At 36.0% G+C, this 23,045-nt stretch overlaps 5 protein-coding genes and 1 non-coding gene across 6 annotated transcripts; 1 reads left to right on the top strand and 5 right to left on the bottom strand.

Moving 5' to 3' along the window:
- Positions 1 to 830: 830 nt before the first annotated feature.
- LOC125218285 (tRNA (carboxymethyluridine(34)-5-O)-methyltransferase) lies at positions 831 to 3,849 on the bottom strand. Its single transcript, XM_048119922.1, has 3 exons — positions 3,759 to 3,849; positions 1,778 to 2,985; positions 831 to 1,348 (listed from the first exon to the last, which is right to left on the bottom strand). Exons 2-3 carry the CDS (start codon positions 2,953 to 2,955, stop codon positions 1,258 to 1,260), a joined length of 1,269 nt encoding a protein of 422 aa, XP_047975879.1. The 5' UTR covers positions 2,956 to 2,985; positions 3,759 to 3,849; the 3' UTR covers positions 831 to 1,257.
- A 1,675-nt stretch (positions 3,850 to 5,524) lies between these two features.
- LOC125223281 (translationally-controlled tumor protein homolog) lies at positions 5,525 to 7,224 on the bottom strand. Its single transcript, XM_048126359.1, has 5 exons — positions 7,108 to 7,224; positions 6,518 to 6,591; positions 6,251 to 6,379; positions 6,009 to 6,166; positions 5,525 to 5,792 (listed from the first exon to the last, which is right to left on the bottom strand). Exons 1-5 carry the CDS (start codon positions 7,133 to 7,135, stop codon positions 5,675 to 5,677), a joined length of 507 nt encoding a protein of 168 aa, XP_047982316.1. The 5' UTR covers positions 7,136 to 7,224; the 3' UTR covers positions 5,525 to 5,674.
- A 3,160-nt stretch (positions 7,225 to 10,384) lies between these two features.
- On the bottom strand, positions 10,385 to 13,548 carry LOC125219552 (putative HVA22-like protein g). Its single transcript, XM_048121563.1, has 7 exons — positions 13,365 to 13,548; positions 12,364 to 12,403; positions 12,170 to 12,268; positions 12,037 to 12,093; positions 11,878 to 11,941; positions 11,574 to 11,780; positions 10,385 to 11,151 (listed from the first exon to the last, which is right to left on the bottom strand). The coding sequence occupies exons 2-7, from the start codon at positions 12,393 to 12,395 to the stop codon at positions 10,696 to 10,698; spliced, it is 915 nt and encodes a 304-aa protein (XP_047977520.1). The 5' UTR covers positions 12,396 to 12,403; positions 13,365 to 13,548; the 3' UTR covers positions 10,385 to 10,695.
- Positions 13,549 to 14,700: 1,152 nt separating this feature from the next.
- Positions 14,701 to 14,781, bottom strand: TRNAL-AAG. The gene has a single exon. It is a non-coding gene; the product is annotated as a tRNA-Leu (tRNA).
- Positions 14,782 to 17,623: 2,842 nt separating this feature from the next.
- LOC125185524 (probable diphthine methyl ester synthase) lies at positions 17,624 to 19,663 on the top strand. The gene is made up of 6 exons (XM_048082073.1): positions 17,624 to 17,963; positions 18,058 to 18,182; positions 18,419 to 18,648; positions 18,806 to 18,845; positions 18,943 to 19,034; positions 19,393 to 19,663. Exons 1-6 carry the CDS (start codon positions 17,814 to 17,816, stop codon positions 19,581 to 19,583), a joined length of 828 nt encoding a protein of 275 aa, XP_047938030.1. The 5' UTR covers positions 17,624 to 17,813; the 3' UTR covers positions 19,584 to 19,663.
- Positions 19,664 to 19,782: 119 nt separating this feature from the next.
- Positions 19,783 to 21,427, bottom strand: LOC125185523 (L10-interacting MYB domain-containing protein-like). Its single transcript, XM_048082071.1, has 3 exons — positions 21,303 to 21,427; positions 20,819 to 21,148; positions 19,783 to 20,726 (listed from the first exon to the last, which is right to left on the bottom strand). The coding sequence occupies exons 1-3, from the start codon at positions 21,378 to 21,380 to the stop codon at positions 20,136 to 20,138; spliced, it is 999 nt and encodes a 332-aa protein (XP_047938028.1). The 5' UTR covers positions 21,381 to 21,427; the 3' UTR covers positions 19,783 to 20,135.
- Positions 21,428 to 23,045: the final 1,618 nt, after the last annotated feature.

The following is a 23,045-nucleotide window of genomic DNA, read 5'->3' as shown; positions in this document are numbered from 1 at the left end:
GGCTCCTGCGAAGACTTGTTTAAGAACTCAATGCAATCTGCAATGGCTTCATTCTTGTGTGAATTGGAGGAGAAATAATAAGAGCTGCTGCATGAGGTTTTCGGGGTCTCCGCCGCCCCATCAAACGACCTCCGCCTAGGCGCCACCGCCCCGGAACCACCTCTTGACGGGGCAGGGAAGATAGTGAACCCCTTTATAATCTTGCGAAAACGGCCCAACGACATTTTCATGTTAGCTAAATTGTGGATCAAGATATTAGAGAGAGACTATAATTTTGAGAGTTCAAAATGGGAAACTCATGAGTACTACTTATGGAGGCAAAAAAAGGAGTGGGGAAGTAGTATTGATTTTGTGATGATTTATTTTTGTGAAAAAGAGTTTAGTTGTTGCATAGTATATGTGAAAGAGGACAGGTTGATGCTTATTTAGAACAAAAGCACTTATCCAACCATGTGAACACATCATTCTATAGCTGCTTTTGCTTAAATAAGTGTAGGTTTTAGTATTCAAATATGTGTTGGATTATCATATTTATTTATATCAATAATTTTAATCAATTTTTGGAAATCGACACCAGCTATTGCTAGGTGTGTATGTTACATGTATATAGTACATATGTTATATATCCAACATTGGACACAATTGACATATAATTCTTCACAAATTATCGTTATGACTAATGATCATCAATCTGAAAGTCTAAATGGCCTAGAGATAAAATCTAACAAAATATGACTTTGTACATATAAGTAATTTGTAAATATTACGATCTTGATCATAATTTACTGAAATATAATACTAATAAAATGAAATTAAAAAAACAATGCTAATGTTGATTTTCAGACTAATTCAGCAGTGGATGTACACTAGAACAAGGAGTATCTTTTATAGCAAATTGAATCTTTACAACCACAGTAAAATAAAAACACAGACAAGTCTAGCTTCATCTCTGGAAAAATAAGTTTCAAGAAGAATTTTCCTTAAATGTTGTGTGTCATCGTATATAATAATGACGACAGTCCATCGACAACAATAAGAAGCACAGACAATGGAGTAACAACACGGCTGAAGAAATCACAAAACAACCAAGTCCAAGTGCCGGGCACTGGTCTTATACCTCGTTGGAGTGTAGACGTGGGCCTGGTTTAGAATCATCCGAACAATAAATATCTTGTAAAACCAAGTTTTGTCCGAGGACAAATTCTCCCGGGTTGCAAGATCACCTACTCCAATACTTGCTGGTAACGAGACTCATTCTCATGATGAAGTTTTCTCAAGGATAATGCACCAGTTTGATTTGTCATAAAATCTGTCCACGATGACAGCACCTTCGACATTGCTGGCTAACCTGCAAACAGATATTCAAGACAGTATCAAGGTACCGCAAGTAGCAAGATATTGACTAGCGTGGGGTCAAAATAGTTATCAAGTTCTGTCATCTGTACTTCAGGCCTCAGCACTAATGATACTATCAATATACTATAAGAATGAAATGTCAATTATACACCAGTTAGCAAGTTAAGTTTGGTCGTTGTCATTGCAAAACATGAGTTCCTCATCAATGGAGAGCGGCCTTTTTTCCCACGAATTGGTTGAACTCGTTACCAGCACTATCACGGAATCACCAATCAAGGTTTTCAAAGAGATCTATAGCAGAGATTTAGAACTTCTACTACAACTCACAAAAGGTTAGTTTTCAAATTATTCTAATTATGCTTAGAAACAGTAGTATTATAAACTAGTATCATGTTAATGTAATATTAAAAAAATGCCTCACCTTTCAAGTTCACCTTCACTGAAAACATGATAATATCTGTCGTACACAACTGCACCCTTCTTATCATCTTTCCGTGCAAAACCATTAGATACAGCATTTGAAGAAGCTCCACTTACTTCAGCTCGATGATAAGGTAAGTGCCATGGCACAAAATATTCTTGCTGACATAGACTACTCTTTTTAACTGTAGAATCTGACGAAAGAGGCCCATAACTGGACTTTGGGTGTTTAATTTCATCAGACCTTTCATCCTCAGACTCTTTAGGTAAGCATATCGACTGCTCCCCAGACACACTTTCCTCAGTTTCTGAGATGCTCTCTAGATGAATTGAAGGTGAAGGGCTGCGTGTTAGATCACTACAGCTCGGGTACTTGATATCAGTGGATCTTTCATCTTCGGACTGATTAGGTAAATACATAGACTGCTCTGCAGAAACACTTTCCTCAGTTTCTGAGATGCTTTCTAGCGAAACTGAAGACGAAGGGCTACGCGTTCGAGGGCTACCAGGTCCAATCCATTCTTCGACGTATTTTGGACTAAGGGGAGTCCATTTCTTAATCAATGAGTTATCTTCCTGCTCCCTAGCCCAAACTGTGATTAAAATAAGACCACCTTTTTTCACAATTCGAATCAATTCTTCGACAGCTTTCTTTCTCCTACTTTCTGAGCTCAAGTGATGCAAGACTGCAATAGAGATTGCAGCATCACCATAACCAGTTCGGTAAGGAAGATTCACTGCATCAGCAACCAAAACTTCATTTCCTTTATCTGAACATATATTGATAAGGGGTGCACTGATATCACAACCGATGAAATAACAATTTGGATTCAACCCCAAATATTTCCCGTTGCCACACCCTGCATCTAAAATGAGAGATCCCGAGGGCAGAGCGTTCAAGAACCCTTGGACCTTGGGCCATTTTGCAAACCGGGTAGAGCTAAAGTGGGGAGCAATTGCATCATAAACACGATGAACATACTTCTTCTCTATTTCGGGTGTAACCTGGACTTTGGACGACGAAATTTTCTTGTTGTTCCCTGCAACTATAGGGGGTAAAACAGGAAATCCTTCCGAACCTAATGAATCATCTATGTTTTCTCCTTTCATGGTGCATAAACTTTTCAAGGAAGCCTCGACTTTTACAATGCTAAATCCCCTTCTAACAGCAAAGATCATCAGAAAATGCCATCACAAGCAGGAACAAGTCTGCAAATTAATACTCGATCAATAAAGTAAAATGCAGCTTTTCTTCTGCCTATACATATACTTGCATGATAGTATAAATCACCAGAAAAACAACAATTTACAATGGACTATTAAAATTAGTATATTTCAGAGAATAACAAAGCCATTGGAGGATATTGCAGTATATGCGCATGAATGTTTTAAAAAGAGAGAATTTTTCACACAATAGAACCCCTCTTGTTTTGAGGGGCGTATAATGGCCCGCCCCATCCAGATTGGAAGATATTCATTGTATTGAAAGACTTAATTTTTGTTGTAATTTGAGAAGAAAGAAGAATGAATAAAATCACCTGAAAAGCACATGAAAGACGGTGAAGAAGAATGAAGAACAAATGCAGATAGGAAGGAGAAATTTTACAGAAAGAGGAAGAAGAAGAAGAAGAAGAAGAAGAAGAAGAAGAAGAAGAAGAAGAAGAAGAAGACAGCGGCGCGTGTTCTAGGTTTGAGTTAATTGGGCTTTTCATGAATGAGATATGAAGTTGGAAATCCAATTAAAAGAGTAGAAAACCAATTTAAACACTCCAATTTCAGCTCCATGGCATCAACACCAAACTCTGGCTATATAGGTACGAGGTCTCCGTCTATATAAGCACACCAATTAGAAACTAACCTTAATCAAGAAGCAGATGAACAGTAAGTTTTTTAATATTACTCCATAAAAATTCAATCCTACAACAATGGGAATCCGGTTGAAAGTGTAATAAAAATAACTGAAAAGCAATAAAAGGACTTACGAATTCAGAGCAACAGTAGATTGAAGACGACGAAGAAGAAGGCGATGTTAGGTAGATGGGAGGTTGAAAGCAATGAAAACCAGGGTCCAACCAAACCTAACCTTAATTAACCCAATAAATAATACTCCTAATATACATGGGCTTTGCTACCTCCCAATTTAGATTGGATTACGCTTCGGCCCTAATCCTCATCTCGCTTATTAAAATTAATCTATAATCTCAATTTGTTGTCATTTTAAGATGTAAAACCTTCAAAATATAGTAGAATATGAGTCGCATTTGTATATATTAATTTTAAATGATATGTGACTGGAGTGAGGTAGTGAAATATAAGGCATCTTTACCATTTATAGTAATTATGAACCTGAACTCCTTTTGCAGAGGACCAAAATGGAAAAACAGGACTCCTAATAGCGGACAGATGGAGTGTCAATTAATTAGTGATCCCAACTTATTTATAAATGACTGGATAACTCTTCTTCTTATAAGGTCATTTAAGAGATGACTCATTTATAACATGGTATCAGACTAGATCCAAGTCGATGTATTTTTTTTGTTGCAAGTGTGTGATTTGAATCAACCCACATATTGCGGGGCATTGAATCCCCTTATCGCCCCCACATGGACAATTCGGTGATTCTAGCCTTAGATGACCCTTACCCTTTAGGCTATCTCCAATTATTTACACCAAATTCAAATCCATTTTTGAGTATACGTCACACCAAAAAGTAGTTTTCCTTCAATCATTTACATCATCTTTAAGTTTACACCAGTTTTGAGTATTTGTCTAACAAAATTTTGGAGTAAACACCATATTTGGTATTATTCCATTGAAAACCCCAAAAATGGGTCTGAGTTTGGTGTATGATTGGAGAAATTATCTACACCAAAAATAAGTTTTGGTGTACGATCGTAGATGGTCTTATAACACTTTGTAATGGATTGAACGGCTTATTAGTTATTTCTAACATGATCGTCAAACTAATTAGGTACTATGAAACTGCAAAGATAGCTTGCTTATCGCTTGTTCAAGTTGTTGGCTTATTTAAAATGATTGATAAGTACTCAACCTGTTTATATAAATATTTATGAGCGTAATATAGTGATTAAGTTAGTCATTTGTTATAAAAACACGTAATATCCAAGGGATTTCAGAAAACTCTATGGCCATGTTTGGTTGGCGGGAAAGTAAAGTTGGCAAGGAAAATGATTCCTGGGAAAATGAATCCTAGGAATATGATTTCTAGTAACTTTACTTTCCTGTGTTTAGACAATATCAAGATTTTAAATTTATATTTAATTAAAACACCAAACTAAAAATATACTTATTATTTTTTTATTTATAAAAAAGAATAATATTGTAAAATTTTTAATAAACTAATAATTATACATAATAATAATTATGTTATTATATTTATTATTACGATAGATAGTTTAAATATGAATTATCCATCATAATATATGCTAATATAATTATAAATATAGTTTCATGTAATCTTATATTCATTTATTATAATAATAAATATAATAATTATTATACTATAATTATATATTTAAGGATATTATAATTGAATAAATTTTATAAATTAAAATTGCATTATGACCTTATTGATTAATTATTAACTTATAAAATATAATAATTAATATTTATTATATGAGAAATGATATGCTACATACCTTATGTGGGCTCCTTATATGAGCATCACTCCCGTTTGACACACATTTAGCATTGTTCGTTTCGATTTATCTATTTGGTTTTAATAATATGGTCAAAATGGAAGCTACTTTATGGAAATTGAAGTTAAAATCAAGATGAATTCCAATGTCACACAGAGCGAGCACAGAGAAAAATGGCAGCACGCATTAAATATATCGTTATAAGAAACATTTTGGCAAGTGAGCAGTTTTGCAGCCACTCAACACTTGATTTCCTTCAAACCATGGCCAAAGTATAAAAATGTTGGATCAGTTGCACCTTCCTTGTAGTAAGCAAACACCAACGAGCTATCATCGGCCATGCTCTCTCCGACAAAACTACACAGAAAAAAAGTATACACGGTTGTCATTTAATATTAGCATGAACCTAGTAACCTATAAAGTAAAACCAAAGACAGAAATTGAACAACGGTTTGCTTCTTAACATGGAGATCAAGTCATATTTATAAATGCATAGATGTGAACATTACAATGGAAACATAATTATACAAGTATAAGGAGTGGAAAACAGAGGCAGAGAGCTGAGATTCTTACAATTGGAGATCTTTGAGTTTAGAGACGAGATATTTGGTCGCCCCCTCAATGGACTTCTTAAACTCCTCTTGCTTCTCGGCATCAAGCTTGGGCGTCAACACCTTGATATACTTCTTGATATATCCAATGAATTGCTTCTTGTCGAAAGGAGGTTGCTCCTATAAATGAATATGGTCAGACCATGAACTCCAAAAAATCATTGTCGAGGTGAATAACACATCAAAGTAGAAATAGCAAAAAACCTGCAGCCTAAAGGTGTCGACAATGTCAACCACTTTGACAGCCTGGTCATCAACTCCTTCATCCTCTCCACCACCTTCGGCCGAAGGATTTGCTCCAATGTCAACATCAACAGCTCCGGTGACTACCCACTGCGATGCATAAGAAAATTCAACAAATGAGGATAAGATCACTAGTAATCATGTAAGAGAAACAAAACAAACCAGCAGATAAATAATGACATTAAAACCACAAACACTACACTTGTTGGAAAAAGGGGAAGGTCTAACCTTTCCCTCGACTTCCCATAGAGCTCCATTCTCGATTTCCTTATACGGGAAAGAGTCGGAGAGGAGTTCATCACCTATAAACAAAAGAGCCATATGTATTTCTTAGAGAAACTTGATATCCACAGCAAATTCAACAAGCAAGAGCTAAAAAATGTATGAACTTAAAACAACCTAAAGCAATCCCATCACGAATTAGTGAATCTTAATTACAGTAATTAGCAAATACTAGTATCATATTCTGAATCCAAAAATCACAATTTATTCCCTAAACTAGAAGGCACCAGCGTAATTCATACTTCAATTAAACCCAAACCAAATAATAAAAGGCCAAAATACAAATCTCGGAATTAATATGCAGCAGAAAGGTCTAATTTTATCAAAATAAACCACAAAGCAGCCTAAAAAACCTCACAAACAACAAAATTCAGTGAAATCAGAATCAGGCCAATAGATCAATTAACCAACGATCAAAACCTACGAAAATATATAGATCCAGCACGAGCATTTTGAAGCATAACCACGTGAAAAATAAACACGCAAATTCAAATTCCAGTTGTGACAATCATAACAAAGGAGAGAGAGAGCTGTACCGGTGAGCAAATCTTGATAAACCAACATGATTGCAGCTCTCAATCAAGGGAGTCTAGAAAGAGAGACTGAAACGGAAACAAGAATTAGTCGAGAGAGTTTATATATGGAGAGTTTTTGTCTCTGGGTCCAAAACTAATCTCATATTACATAAACAGATATGAATAATCTTTTATTTACGTTTGCGTCCTTGCAGTTTTCACATTTTACTTCATACAATACCAAAGTGCAAATATTAATTACTGCTACAAAATGCAATTCGTACCAAATCATAATGTGAATATTACCAATACGGAATGTAGTTTATGTACAAATTTGAAAATACAAGTTAGAGAAAATCCTGAATAGAGTTACATTTTGAGGGTCTATTCCGATACTTTTTATTATTGGTTTGAGATAAACCTATATAGCTTGTCCAAAATTTCATAAGACCTTGCAAACATATTCCTTCATACCCATTCCCATAAATTAATCTCTTTTTATCAAAAGGATACAATAAAAGTATGTCAAGCAAAAAGAATAGCCAACTTGCATTGTTTATTGTCATTTATTAAGGTTCATCCTTTTAAGTTAAGGTCAGAATCTTTTGAGTGATAAAGGAGCATCTCACATGGATAAAGATATCTTGATTGCGAATTGTCTCCACAACTCTTTTTTAGCAGGAATCATACACATTAATTATATTTTAAAAGTAATTACACTAATTGAACAATCGTCTTTTTTCAGTACTATTTGTATCATGAAATTAAACATCAAATCAATTGTTATAATTGTCGAAGAAAATAAATAAAAGAAAGAATAATAGGAAGCAAGTCAGTTGGTCGGTAAGACGCTTCTTCTTTAGATTGAGGATTTGAATTGCTATATGATTAACTAATCAATATATTACAAATATAGACTTGAACTAGTTAATTGATTGATTAATAATCAATTAATTAACCGAACAATCATATTCATCGTATGTGAAAAATGAAATGAACCCAGTTATACACGTATCACGTATGTATATTGATCTACTATCATCACTTGAAATGAAAATAAGGTTATTATAAATATACCATAATTTATAGAAATCCATGCTAGAGCAATGTTAACAAATTAAATTATTTGGTTTGTCCAGAATCCAAAATACTGGTGGACACGTTGAATTAGCTCTTTGTTTCGCCTCATTAAAACACGCATTGCCACGCTAAGAGCATCCACGATAAGAATAGGTCAGCCACTCTCTCTGCCACATCATCAGCATTAAAAATCCACCTGCCACGTCAGCATTTACTCAAATAGGCTGGCCTAGCCATAAACCAGCCGCAATAAAAATAATTCAAAAACAAACTACATTTACGGAATCAAATTTATAATTAAATTACGGAACTAAATTTACGAGACATATACGGGAAAATTCATTCATTTCATTAAAAAAAAGGTACATAGATAAAAAAAATACATGATTTTTTTTAAAAAAATGGGCTTCCACACACGAGCCCCGCCACTCTCTACTCCTCGTCGACGCCGCCGCCACCCGGGGTATCTGAGCCCTCGTCTGAACCCCCCACCAGTGTCCTCGAGGCATCCAAATCCACATGCATGTTCTCGAGCATCGAGTAGAGAAACCTCTTCTCCGTGGCTCAGTTGCGGCCTTCCACTATTGGAAGACCGCGTACATCCGGTCCTCCGTTTTTGCACGCGAGAATAAGGTGTACGCGCGGGGGGGTGCCGAGATGACCTCCTGGGGCGATAGGGGGGATCCTCCCCTCGCTGCCCATTGCGCCCGCTTTTGGCCAACCGGGCGAGGGCGACGAGTAAAGGATGGAGGGGACGGAAACTTCTCAGCATCCGGGGGGAGGTAGTGGGATCTGCCGCTGCTGCCACTGTAGTCGCCAGAATAGTTCAGCCTCTGCTTCTTCGGCCACACAGCATCGCACCTCGCCCGAAACTTCTCGGAGTCCTTCAGCAACACATAGCATTCCCAGAAGGTGAACTCCTTATACTTCCCCGGCAAGGGGAACTGACTCTCCGCTATCCTCCGAGCGTCCTCCTCATTCTGCCCACTAGTCAGCTGGCGGAGGGCGTTGGCGTACAACCCCGAAAATCGGCCGACCGCGGCCCTGATGCGTTCCCACCCCTTCCGGCACTCCTCCCCGCTGTAGTCCTTTCCGTGCGGGCAGTTCCTCCTGTATGTTGCCCTAATCTTCGCCCACATGTTGACGACCCGCTGGTTGTTCGCAACCAGCGGATCGTCGCAAACCGACAACCACACCTTGGCCACGCGGCGTACTCATCCTCCGTCCTCTTCCTCCGCGTGGGGGTGTCGTCAACAGCGGGCTACGACGACTCGCCGACCACCTTGCCCTTTCCTTTGGCCTTCTTCTTCTTCGGCGTGGCCCAACCCGCTGGAACGGGAGTGTCCGGCTCCCCGAGATCGATCCCCATCTCATGCAATGACAAAAGGTCATCGCCAGTGAACTGCGTCTCCACTTGGGTCGACGCGTGAGACGAAGCCGTCAAAAATCAAGAGAGGCACAATAGACTGTGTCCACCCCCGGTGACCCCTGCATCCCGGGATGCATACCGGGCTGCATCTCTCCCTGCCATACCGCTGGCATCATCCCCATCATCTGCTGCATCATCTGATGCTGCATATGGGGCATACCTCTCTACCCCGGCGTTGCCTGCCCGCCGCTCGCCTGCACCCCGCCCCGCATCCCCCACGGCATCCCCCGGTTCCCCCCCTCATCCCTCCCTCCCCGCGCTCCAGCCATCATCCCCATCAACTGTTGCTGCCAGGGGACGTTAAACCCTGGGCCCATCTGCCCGCCCATCTGGCCCCATCCAGATCCCAAGGGTATCGTGGGAGTCTGAGATCCGCTCGTCGCCAGACTGGACTCGTTGTTGTTGTCCATCGTTCGATATTGCTCTTGTACAGAAATTTAGAGAGAGAGAGAACTCGTCAAAACAAGTGGTGCAAATGAAAATGAAACTAAAATCGCGTATATATAGGTTTTCAAAAATTTAAAAAAAAATACGAAAATTAGCCGATCGCTGGCCGATCGGCACGCCACAATGGTGGCCAGCGCCCTCAAATCGACTAGCTCACGCCAATTTTTTCGCCGAATCGCGGCTGACCGATTCCAATAGTTCGGCTAGCGACACTATTGTGGATGCTCTAACAAAAACATTTGTACGTATAAAAAGCATAAATATGGAGTATTTTTTTCTTTACAAAGAGTGTTCAATAATGGTTTATACTTAGCATTGTTTATGGAAGCCAATATTTCCTAATGAATATAGAGGGACATTCCTATTTAGTTTTGGCATTGGTAAAACATAGTCCACACTCACCCATCATCCTCAATTTATCAATGCATCATACCATGTATACAAAATATTGTTACCACTACTATACTACAATACAAATAATAAAATAAAATATCGAGCTAAAAGAAGCCACAAAAGACTTATCATCATATACTAATCACCAGAATGTATGTTAGTAATGCACCTATAGCAAGAAGAAAATGAAGAAATTTATGTTAACTAGTCACTATTGTGCATTTATCACCCGCAGCCTAAGAGCATGCAGACTACAATGCTCAGCGTTTTGATGCAGCAGCACGTGTTTTCCTAGATCTCATTTTCGGCGATCGTAAGGCTTCTTCTGATACAACAGTCTCTTGTATTGTAGGAGGTGTAGTCACACTCACAGAATCGATCTGCATTGCCTCTTCTTTAGAGGAACTCGACGCCTCAAGGGCTTGACTCAGTGTTACTTTTGGACCTTTTGCGAGTGCTGGAGCAGTAGCTGCTTTTGGCCCTTTGGAGACTGCTGGAGCAGGAGCTGCTTTTGGCCCTTTGGAGACTACTGGAGCAGGAGCTGCTTTTGGTTCGCCCGAAGATTCTGCAGCATCTATTGCATCCTCTTCTTGCTCGCTTGAAGATGTAGAGGAAGCCGGAGAAGAGAGCTGTTCAGTTTGGGGTTGCGTCGTGACATCTGTTACACGAGCTGATGGTGTAGTGGGTTTCAGGACTTTGGCTTCCTGCTGTGAAGGCTACAACATGAAATAAGAAACCATTATATTCAGTAAAATGATATCCTTAGAGAGGAGAAGTGTATACTTTAGGCTCATTGTGTAGATGTTTGGCATACTACAGCATTGGTTTCAGACTCACTGAACTAATGTCTAAAAGCAAAATGTGATAATCGTGTAAGCTGGCGCCAAAATGCATAAAAAGTTTTTTATAAGAGTTAACATAGAGTGATGATGAGCATGCTTTTGCATAACAAGAAAAAGGAAATGGCATCAGTAAGAGATGGAAGAGTGCACCCTGCTTGACACAACTACAAGTTTTTATGCTGAAGAGGTGCATCGCCAAATTAGAAACCAACTTCTTAGTATCAGTGTACTGCAAACAGTATGCTTCAACGCATCATACTCATAGTTTTCATCCCAGTGACGCAAAGAAATTGTACCGGAGCTGATCGTTTGGGGGTTGATTGTGCAGCAACAAACTGCAAAATATCAAAAACTCTGGTCTGGGCATAACTTGCTGACTTTTGCCAGTACATAAATGCCAAGTCCCCTGCCCTTGTCTTCATTTCTAACAAGCTACGATCAATTTCTGTCTCATGTTTTGCAACATAAGGCCGAAAGAACGAATCATAAACATATGTTGTTCCCTGGATTGATATGGAAAGGGAAATGGCCAATGAGAAAAAATAATAATACTAATAAACAACTCGAGTTGGAGATGAATTAGTAGATTGCACTGCATACCTTAGTTTTAGGATACCACAGATATATAAAGAAGGCTAACTTAGCTTCACCATACATGGGAACCCTGCAAGATGCAAATCAAGATTAATAACAAAAATCATCCCCCTCACCAGAAAATGAGAGAATAACAAGTCAGTGTCTAAAGCACAAAAGTTCTACCAGCCAATAAATGTATCACCAATTCTTTCAAATACTGTCAAGCCCGCCACTAAGACCCTGCAACATTGAAAATGGGTTACAAGAAATAACTGGAACAAAAGCACTAGAATGGTAAATCAAGAGTGAAGTGTACCAGTATTGGCACCAAAAGCGAAGTTGCTCGATGTCAGGCTTATTCAGCTCCATAGATTTATAGCATTCATACGCAGGGTATGCATAGCCAAGAACCATCCTATCATGAAGGTAAAATGAAATTAAGATACTCCTTCGGCAAAAATGAAAGGAAATACAACTTTTCATAAACTAGAAACTGGATATGGTACATACACAAGTCCTCTAGTGAAAAGAGATCCAATCATTTTCCACTCTGAAAAAAAAGGAAAAGATGTTAGGTTAAGGACAGCAAACTAACTCAAAAAAGCTCAAAAAAGTTAAGTCGATGTAATCAGCATTGAATTTGGAATGTGCAGTTTATTTCACACTGTTTTTACAATTTCAAACACTACTTTGTGATGCCAAACTAAAGAACTTAAGTTGAACTCACTTAGGTTCATTGTGTTCTTTCGTAAGTAAATTGCAGAGAGAAAAACCTCACTTGCAATAATCCTAGATGAAACACAAAGAAAATGCACATAAAAAATGTATATGCTATAAGAGTCGTGCATCAATTTCTTCCACATTATCAGAATTGAAGTACAAAAGCAAATAAAATCAAATTCGTGTGTTTTCTCTCATCCACTTCGGCAATAAACAACAAGATCTCAGAAGCATTACAATAACAAATATTCAAGGATTTTGTTCCTGCGCTAACTTGTTTGTCTGTCTTCTCCTCATCTCCAAATCATTCAACACTGAGATATAACTGAAATCCAAACACCGTAATTCGCCATTTCGATTGGAAATTAATTCTTATTTTCTCAATCAAATTCGGTGACGCGCTACACTAGTACATTGTATCAAATTTTACCAAATTCACGATTACCACTTCGCCATTGAAGATCTCAAAGTAGAAACACACACGCGAGAGCGCACATATACACACTCAATGAAGCAAAATTGCACTTATTCCGATAAATATAAAAAGCAGTACAATACTAATATCAAACACCTAATGCTGCATCTTAACATATATGCCTCCAGTCTCACTCTCACGGAACCGCAATCAAATTCACCGACAAAAAAATTACAATCATAAACACAATATGAAAAATGCCTTAGCAAATTTCAATCATAACACTAGAAAAAAAAAAGGAAGAGAATACAAATACAAAAAGGAAAAAGAGTGACGAGAAATGTGATTGAAATCGGAATCGTGCGCATTCCGCTACCTGAATGCGGCAAATACTCCAAATGAAAAAGAGATAGGAAACGGCAGTTGAAGTCGGCGGAGAGAGATTACTGCCGATAATTGAAGAAATTTCAAAGATTTGCTCTGCCGCAGACGACGGCGAACCGTTGCCAGATTTTTTTGGACGTCGTTTCAAAATTTTGCAATTAACTGGACTTCACTGCTATTTCTGTGTTCTAGTAGAAGCGAGGGGGAGCACTAATGTGCGGCAAGGAGCACGATCTTAACATGGGCTCAGCATTTGTGACCGTTGATGGTCGTTAGTTGACATCAATTTTTCTGAAATGTCATATTTACCCTTGAGGTTTAACTTTTACTTCTGTACATTAATGAGGCCCAAATTTTTGCATCAATCTTTTCTTATTGTAATGTTTGGATATTTCTTGGAATAGTATTTCAATCTTATAACTTTAGAAAATAAAGAGTATTTTATTACTATAGTAAAGATAAAAAAAAAAGTAGCCACGTTACTTCACAACATATAAAAACTTCAATATAACAAAAGTACCATTTGATATGCGACTAATATAAACTCACAATGTTTTTAAATCATGTACTAACAAAAAAGTAGCTTTAACTCTATGTCCATTTAAGAATAAAAGTGACTATTTATATTTATTTATTTTTGCAGTAGAAATTGGTGTTATAAACATTAACGGTCTCAAGATTATTAAGTTACGTATGAGATTTGGACGGCTAGGTATTTGGAGTTTTCATGATATTCCATTGTTTAGACGTTTGTATACTGTACTATGTATATACTCCATTTACTATCATTGAAACAATTTAGAGCATTTAATACATGACGTTTGTATCGTATGCTGTCTATATATGCTAATAATAATTATTTTTACTTACAAACCAATAAGGTATATCAATAGCTTTCGAGATCATATTTTGGTATCAATATTTTATTTTTATTTTTTTTTTTGCTTTTTATAGCATTCTAACTTTAACTTAGAATTACAAACATAACTGTCTTCTTTAAAGAATCATTTCGTTTTTTTTAGTGGGGCAAGGTTCGTTGGATATTCTTCAACTTAAAGTTAGTGTGTTATGTGTAATAGGATTATATTACTACTATATCACATCAGTTTCTGTTACTATAATTCTAAGAAAGAAGAAAGTGAAGACCCAAAAATATTAAACATTACTATTGTGTAATAGCATCATATTATATCACATCACTTTCTGTTAGTATAAGTAAAGACCTAACAATATTAAAAAATTAGTATTGTTGAGAGTGGGTACACTTAAAATGTGGAGTATAAAATTAATTATTGTTGAGAGTGGGTGGAATTAAAAAATTTAAGTATTGTTGAGAGTGGGATTTGAACCCACGCCCTTTCGGACCAGAACCTTAATCTGGCGCCTTAGACCAACTCGGCCATCTCAACTTTCTTGTTAGGTATCAAAATAATGTTATATTGAAATAAAATATATTGCGTTTGGCCTGTTGTAATTCAAATCTAAATTCTAGACTCCGTGAAAATATCTATAAATTTAAATTCAAGTGAACATTTATTGATATGAGCAAAAATGTCATGAATTTAAATTCAAACTGAAGACCTATTTGCACAAATATAAAATGTCTATAAATCAATATTTAAAACTCATTGGCAGACAATACAAAAATTGCAGAATCTCCCTTTAATTTCCTTTACAAAATGTATAGTTGCACTTTAACTACAGCCCCGATTAAAAGCTTTCTCATTCAAAAGACAGTTTATTTTGCTTAGTTTTATACTACTAATTGAACTCCTCTAACTTTTCAATTAATGATTCCATCCTTAATCACTAATATCTATCATTACCAATAAAAATGGGTTGTAATGAATATCCACATTCATGTTAAATCATCTTATACATTAAGTATTGTCCACCTCATATAATTGTCCACCATAATTAACTAAGTACATAACCAGGTACTGTACCATATTTTTCGAAGCATAATCCTTTTTTAATTTATGTCTTCTTCTTTTATGGACAATTTTGAAGGAAACACACCGCTGCAACGCATATATATATAGTTTAAAGCATAGAATTGATGTTTTGTAGCTGATTCAATCATAATTTCGATCATACTAATATTTTGAAAATACTAAAAACAACATGAAAATGTCTACATGAACAATTAGTGATCTGCTTATAATCACATAAAATTAATTACTGTCATGGTTTTTCTGAATTACTTGATCATAAGTGAAGTGCATATATAGATTCATAATTAATAGGCATGACTTTTAAACTTAAAGCACATTTTGTATTAAATCCATCATTAACCATTCTGAAAAATTTCCCTCATAACCTAAAGAATGATAGACTCATTATAACCTCCAAAACATAGCCCTCTTTATTAGTTTTCTAATTAAGATGAAATTAATGTGTGTAAAAAAATGAAATTTCCTATAAAAAGCATTATTATGCACACAAAAAAGTATAAATAATCATTAAAAATCACTTTTGCACATTCATGGAAGCAGTATTCCACAGGAAAATATTCAATCATAACCATTCATTAATCAAAATTTATAAAATTAAATTGATTTTAGATCATGATTTTCTCCCCAAAACTCACCCATAAATGTGAAATATTAGGGTGTACTTCAAGGGAAAAAGGGATATGATATGTCTTCAATTCCCCAAAAGCATTGGATCCTACCATACTTAAAAAAAGTTAAAAGTAAAATATAATTTAGAAGCAATTCTTGATGGCCATAATAGCAAATGTGGTCACTCTCCCAACATGGCTTCATCATAAAATGGTTTGTTGGAATGTCACATTCATACCCATGCCCATTGCCAATCTATACCAAAATTCCCAATTTTGCCTCACTTGGTGTTTGTGGGGACATATATGCCCATGTGCATTATATATAGTGTTCATTTGAAATTGGACTATACATATACATATATGGAACAGTCTAGTCGATGCAGAAATGATTTTTCCTAAGTTATTGGGTGCTAATTAGGACTAATGTATTTATCAAATTAAATAAGTCAATGTCACAATGGTCCAATCTAATCTTGAGCAGGTTGTCAACTGCTGTCAGGAACTAGCAAATATATTTAAATCAAACTTTCATAGTAGTATCAACCAATACTAAGTCAAATATTGAATTAAGTGGATGCTATCAAATAAATTATGTATTTTAATGGAAATGGATGATGTGATGTTTATAACCATTTAAGGTGGATTATAGGGACAGGCTCATAAATCACTTATTCTAGTATTTAATTTCTAATTCAGAGGCTACAGATCATACATTAGGAATTATGAATATAATTACTCTTAATAAATATCACACTCCTATATCTTACATAAAAAAAATTAGGTGAATACCTCTAATTTGATGGTAAGGGAGACCAACTTGGATAAGGCCTAGCAGTAATTGGGTACTGGGCCTGATAAATTGGAGAGGATATTTGACTCTGAGTGGGAATTTTATATACACATTGTTTTAAGAGTAAAATGAATGAATAAAGTAAGAGAAAAGAAAAAAAGTAAAAAGATTAATATTTTTATATTTAGAATTGTGTCATTTAGAGTGAGACATCTTAAAAGGAAAATTATATCACTTAGAATAAGACTAATGGAATAAATATTTACATTATTTATATGTGTAATATGCTTTCTTCTTCTCAAGTTAATCGATGCTTTGTGTTGGGATTTAAAATTTGATTTTAGTGAATTAAGATAGAGTTGATATAAAATAATTTAAAGTACAAAAAGAAATAAAAAAATAAATAAAGTGGGATTTAAATTATTGATAGTATTTGAGAAATGATTCATTAAATTTTGACGCCTAAAAGAAAAAAGAATCCATTAACTTGAGATTTTGACGCCTAGAAGAAATATGAATCGATATAAGCTAATAATAATTTCAGTATACCAAGGACTAATTAATTTCTTATTTAAACCAACACTTTTATGTGGGTGTATGAATAAGTAATAAATGATTAATTATTATTATCATATAAATCCAAAAATTTAAATAATTTATCTGGGCTCAACAATTTAATTTAAACAGCCCAATGATTAGGTTATTAACAAATTCAATGCAAGGACAAATTAAATTTGAAATTAGGGCTGCAAATATTTTCTTCTTAACCTAAATTAAAACTTGGGCTGTATTTAAATAAAATTTTCAGCCCAATGAGGATGTCCAAATAGAATATGGCCTAGCCCATTGTATAAATATCTACTTCTTCTACCTCTTGCCGCTAAACCCCCGTCAATTCTCTCCCTCGGTGTGGCCTTCCTAGCCGTGACCGCCGACATCACCACCGCCGTCCAACAACCCGCACGGTGTTGTGCTGTCTACCCAATGATTACTGCAAATCGGTGAACGAATTTCACCGAATGCTGTTTTGTTTTCACCTAATTTGAGACAACATAGTTGGCATCTCTCATCCCAAAAAGGCAAGGATGTTATACATAATAGGATTAGGGTTAGGAGATGAGAAAGACATCACACTAAGAGGGCTTGAGGCAATCAAGAAATGCAGTAAAGTTTATATGGAGGCCTACACTTCTCTCCTCTCCTTCGGCATCACTTCTGATGGCCTCTCCAAACTGGTGGGTTTTAGTTAACTTCTCATTTTTTCTTTATCTTTTCAAGTTTTTTCTGTTGATTTAGCTATAAAGTTTGGATCTTTGTGAAAATTTGCAGGAAAAGGTTTATGGGAAATCTATAATTGTTTCAGACAGGGAAATGGTGGAGGAGAAGGCAGATGACATGCTGTTGGAAGCTCAGGTTTCTGACGTGGCATTTATGGTCGTTGGAGATCCTTTTGGGTATTTTTTTAATTCCTTTTTCATTTTTGGAATAATGATTTAAGATTTTATAGTTGGATGATATCTGGTTTTCAATGGTGTTGATGGATTGTGTAGTTTGGTGTCAGATGGAAGAGGTGATGTTGTATAGCTGCAATTGTAATTGTTTCTGTTATTGGCTAATGATGATGTTTCGGAATTTTGAGTTTGTTGGGATGTATTTGCAATGGTTTCAATTGTTATGTCCATTGTTGCAGAGCAACGACACATTCTGATCTCGTTGTCCGGGCTAAGAAGTTGGGCGTGGATGTTAAGGTTGTGCACAATGCCTCAGTTATGAACGCGATTGGAGTTTGTGGCTTGCAGCTCTATCGTTATGGAGAGACGATCTCAATCCCGTTTTTCACTGAAACTTGGAAGCCTGATAGCTTTTACGAAAAAATTAAAAGAAATCGGGAACTTGGATTGCATACGCTTTGCCTGTTAGGTAACGTTGATATTTTGCACACTTGCATCTCATGTCTCTAGAATTGAGTTTTTTCTGTTTAGATCAATAGATGCTTTGAAGATATGGTTAAAAGTGTAGATATCTTAAATTGTGCACTTAACTCTGTTAGTCTGATTGGTATGTTACAATTTTGCAGATATAAAGGTGAAAGAGCCTTCACTAGAGTCGCTATGCAGGTTAGTAATTGATATTGTGTTCCTGTGTATATGTTAACGTTCTGATTACTTAAAACTAGTTGGAGTTTTGTAACTTTTTGTCTGCATGGAATTCCAGAGGGAAGAAGGTTTACGAGCCACCAAGGTTTATGACTATAAACACAGCAATAGAACAACTCTTGGAGGTGGTGGAGAACCACCCGGATTCAGGTATTTCAGCTTGTTCTTGTCATGTTTTCAGAGTAGACAAATAAGTGATCTGTTTCATTAGCTTGCTCTAAGCATTTTAATTTGGAACCAAGTGTTTAGTTGATTTTCTTGTGAGGTGTACTACTTCATACTCTGTAAATAATTATTGAGTTGAGAACTCCTAGTGACATACATTATGCATTTTGATTCTCAACTAGATTATAGTATAAATTTTAGATCTTGATTCGTGTTCTAAAAAGTTAACCCAATGCAAATGTTAGGGTGGGTGAAACATGGTTTCATTTCTAACCTTTGGCACTTATTTACATTTGACTAAAGTGGGGTTATATTGTTTAACTATTTCCTCTTCTTTTATCAGCTTACAGCAAAGACACGACGTGTGTTGGTTTGGCGCGGGTGGGTTGTGAAGATCAGATGATAGCTGCAGGCTCCATGGAGCAACTCTTGACGATAGACTTTGGCCCCCCTTTGCACTGCCTTGTGATTGTGGGTGATACTCACCCTGTAGAAGAAGAGATGCTCCAGTTTTATACAATTAACAGTAGTTGAAAAAACTTATCTTTTTCTAGGATAGTATTGTAAAACAATTTTGTTATATTATTCGAAACTGTGAATTCGATTTCCTTGCAGCATGCTTTTGGAAATATCTCTATCATTCAGTTTGAGGTTATAAATTGTAAGCCTATAAACTATTCAATGATTTGCAATTGAAAAGAAAACATTGTCAATTTGTCATAGCATTATATTGTCAACTTCAAGAAAAGCTTTATTTATGCCTGTGTTTATGCCATTGAGTTTTCACCAGTGAGATCTGAATAAGGCCCATGAGCATGGCCTTTTGAACATGTATAAAAATAAGGACAATGCAAATAATAAACAAAAAGCTACTCTTCCATAATACACCTGAGCATGCTAAGAAATGCCTTTTTCAGAGAGATTTTATCTGCAAACTAAAATTACTAACAATTTATGTAACCCACCTATAAAGTATCATCCTATTCCTATACATACACTGCTCTAATGGATCAAAAGATTTGTGTACTTTACAAGCAAAAGAGACACTGCACCCACGGTCAAAAAGAGGCATCATCGAACCAGAACTCAATAGCTAAATGGAGTAAAACCACCACATTTTTCCTGCAACCATGTTAGTCGAAGGTAGTCATTCTGCAGAGATAGGAACACCTCCCTGAAATTAGGATTCTCAAACAGATCTAAGGCAGCATAATAAAGATTGTCATCAATGCCTTCAATCTTGTCCAATGCTTTTATGCAGTTTGTGATTGAGAATCTTTCATCAATTTGAGGCTTTGTGGCTGTTCGAATCCTAGAGGACTGCATCATATCCAAGAAGGCTTCCGCCATAGTATCACTTAGCTCATGATTCCATTGACTTTGATCTGAGATAGATCCAACTTCGGATATACGCTTTCTCTTTTTGTCAGCCACGCTCTTGTTAATGTTCTGGGGTGAAGATCCATTTCCTAGCATAGATTTTGACGTGGATGGTGTTTTAGGACTTGGGTTTGCATCTTCTGAACCAAAATGATCAATCCCAGCTGACATGTTCAATTTTCCGTAGTGGCTTGATTGAGCATATTTTCCATCCACGCCTGAATCCGCAAATATTGTGCATAGCTGCTCATAAATAGAACATTCCTTCATCTTTGCTGGTTCCATCTTTGCTTGTGCCTGAATGCATGTTGGGATTCATTAAACATGAGTTAATTGAGAACTTCAACCATTGTCTTTATGCAGATAAGAGTGACAGGAAAGAGAGATACCCCGATATCTTCCCATTGATCAAAACCCATGTAGCATGAATCTGGCATTATTGCATCATTCTGTGTAAAAGTGGATAGCAAATTCTGATAACGTGTACGCAGAACGTCAAGATGCTTTCTTAATTGATTGTTATTAAAACTGAGACCAGTCAGCCTGTTAAATTCCACACGGATCTGACTCCATGTTTTCTTGTCGAAAATATTATTTGGTCTGTTTCCCTGTCGAATCTGTTCCACAACTATATCTGCGAAAACTTTATCAAGTGCGGGTGTCCATCTCGTCCTCAATCGTTCTTGCTTGGTTTGTTGCCCATTAGATTCACCATCCATCTGAAGAATCATGCAGGCAAAACACAGAAAAATATTTTCAGCAAAGTATGAAAATGATATAAAGAAGATAACCAAACTTTGAACTAACACTACTGAACAGCACATTAAGGATTATCAATATGTTTTCAGTTGAATGTTTATGAGACGAGCTTACCTTGGTTAGATCCTCACCCCAAATTTTGCATATGCGATTGAAATGTTGGCTCTGCTCTTCTGCAAGTGTGTCCCACATCACACTGTCCGAATTAAGTAGAATATAAACCTTAGACTGGGTTTCTTCATCCACCAGTAATTTTTTAAATGCAATGAAGACAAATCATTCTTTAAAGAAACAGATTAGGCTTAGCGAGTAAATTCATGTAACTATGTGAAAAGCTCAAATTAAGTTCAGGTATGCAAGATAAGGTATCCGGCAGAAAGAGCATAGCTTTTTTGGCCTCTCAGTTTTAATCCGGAAGCTTATCTTGCTCTCCGTTTCTTCAGTCTTTCTTAATAATCTCAAAGCCGAAATAGCAGGTTAGGCTAGTCAGACAAAAAGAAAAATGTTTGGAAGTTTGTATTCACACTTCACAGACATATTCTATCTTTCTGTAGTCAGAAAAAAGAGCATAGTTACTGTAGTTACTTGTAATGTTTCCATAACTAAAGCATAAAATATTTCAAATATTATTTCTGCTTATTACCAGCAAAACGAGACCTAACTGACTTGGAACTAGTTTTCTCAATATTTTACATCAAGGTATAAACTTTGTACATGTGTTTTAGAGTGGATACCATTGTAAAAGTGAACCTTGTAGCTATATTATTTCCTTTTATTGCTTAGTAGAAATCACTGATTCAATTAAATAATTAAATCATTCACTGCAAACCATGTACTAAAGTCTAAAACCATCATAACTACATGCCAAGTTCCAGTAGGAAGAGTTATTAAACAGAGAAACAAACTGGCAGATCATATCATCAAAATGAAGAATTTAGGTTTTCAGTGAGAGAAAAATTAAATACGTACTCCACTACTTAATTAGCCCTTTGAAAAATTAGAATGTGACAACGACTCATATAACTATTAACTATTGGGCTTCCACATGGCATTAATTTAGGGCCAAACCCAAATTAATCGTCAAATAAATAAAAATTCTAATCACTGTTGTTTCCTTTCTCTTCATCGTTTTAATTGAGTTATCATGTTCATTTATTGCAAAGGATTTGCTCTTAATTTCGAATACATTCATATCTTCAAATCTTCAAATCTTCAACATTCAAATCTTCAAATCCTCAAATCTTCAACATTCAAATCTTCAAATCTTCAACATTCAAATCTTCGAATCTTGGAATCTTTAACATTCAAATCTTCAAATCTTCAAATCTTCAACAATCAACATTTAATAAAATAACACTTATAATTCACATATCAATACCGAGAATATCGAATGTCAACAACTCGTATTAAAATGTCAACAACTAAAAAATAACACTTACAATTGACATATCAATACCGAGAATATCCAATGTCAACAACACGTTTTAAAATGTCAACAACTAAAAAATAACACTTACAATTGACATATCAATACCGAGAATATCGAATGTAAACAACTCGTATTAAAATGTCAACAACTAACAAATAACACTTACTATTCACATATCAATAGCGAGAATATCGAATGTCAACAACTCGTATTAAAATGTCAACAACTACCAAATAACACTTACTATTCACATATCAATAGCGAGAATATCGAATGTCAACAACTCGTATTAAAATGTCAACAACTACCAAATAACACTTACTATTCACATATCAATACCGAGAATATCGAATGTCAACAACTCGAATTAAAATGTCAACAACTAAAAAATAACACTTACAATTGACATATCAATACCGAGAATATCG

This window comes from Salvia hispanica, chromosome 4 (assembly GCF_023119035.1).
Source record: "Salvia hispanica cultivar TCC Black 2014 chromosome 4, UniMelb_Shisp_WGS_1.0, whole genome shotgun sequence".
Lineage (NCBI taxonomy): Eukaryota > Viridiplantae > Streptophyta > Magnoliopsida > Lamiales > Lamiaceae > Salvia > Salvia hispanica.
The sequence above is the reverse complement of the archived record's forward strand: the minus strand, read 5'-3'. Positions and strand labels throughout refer to the sequence as shown.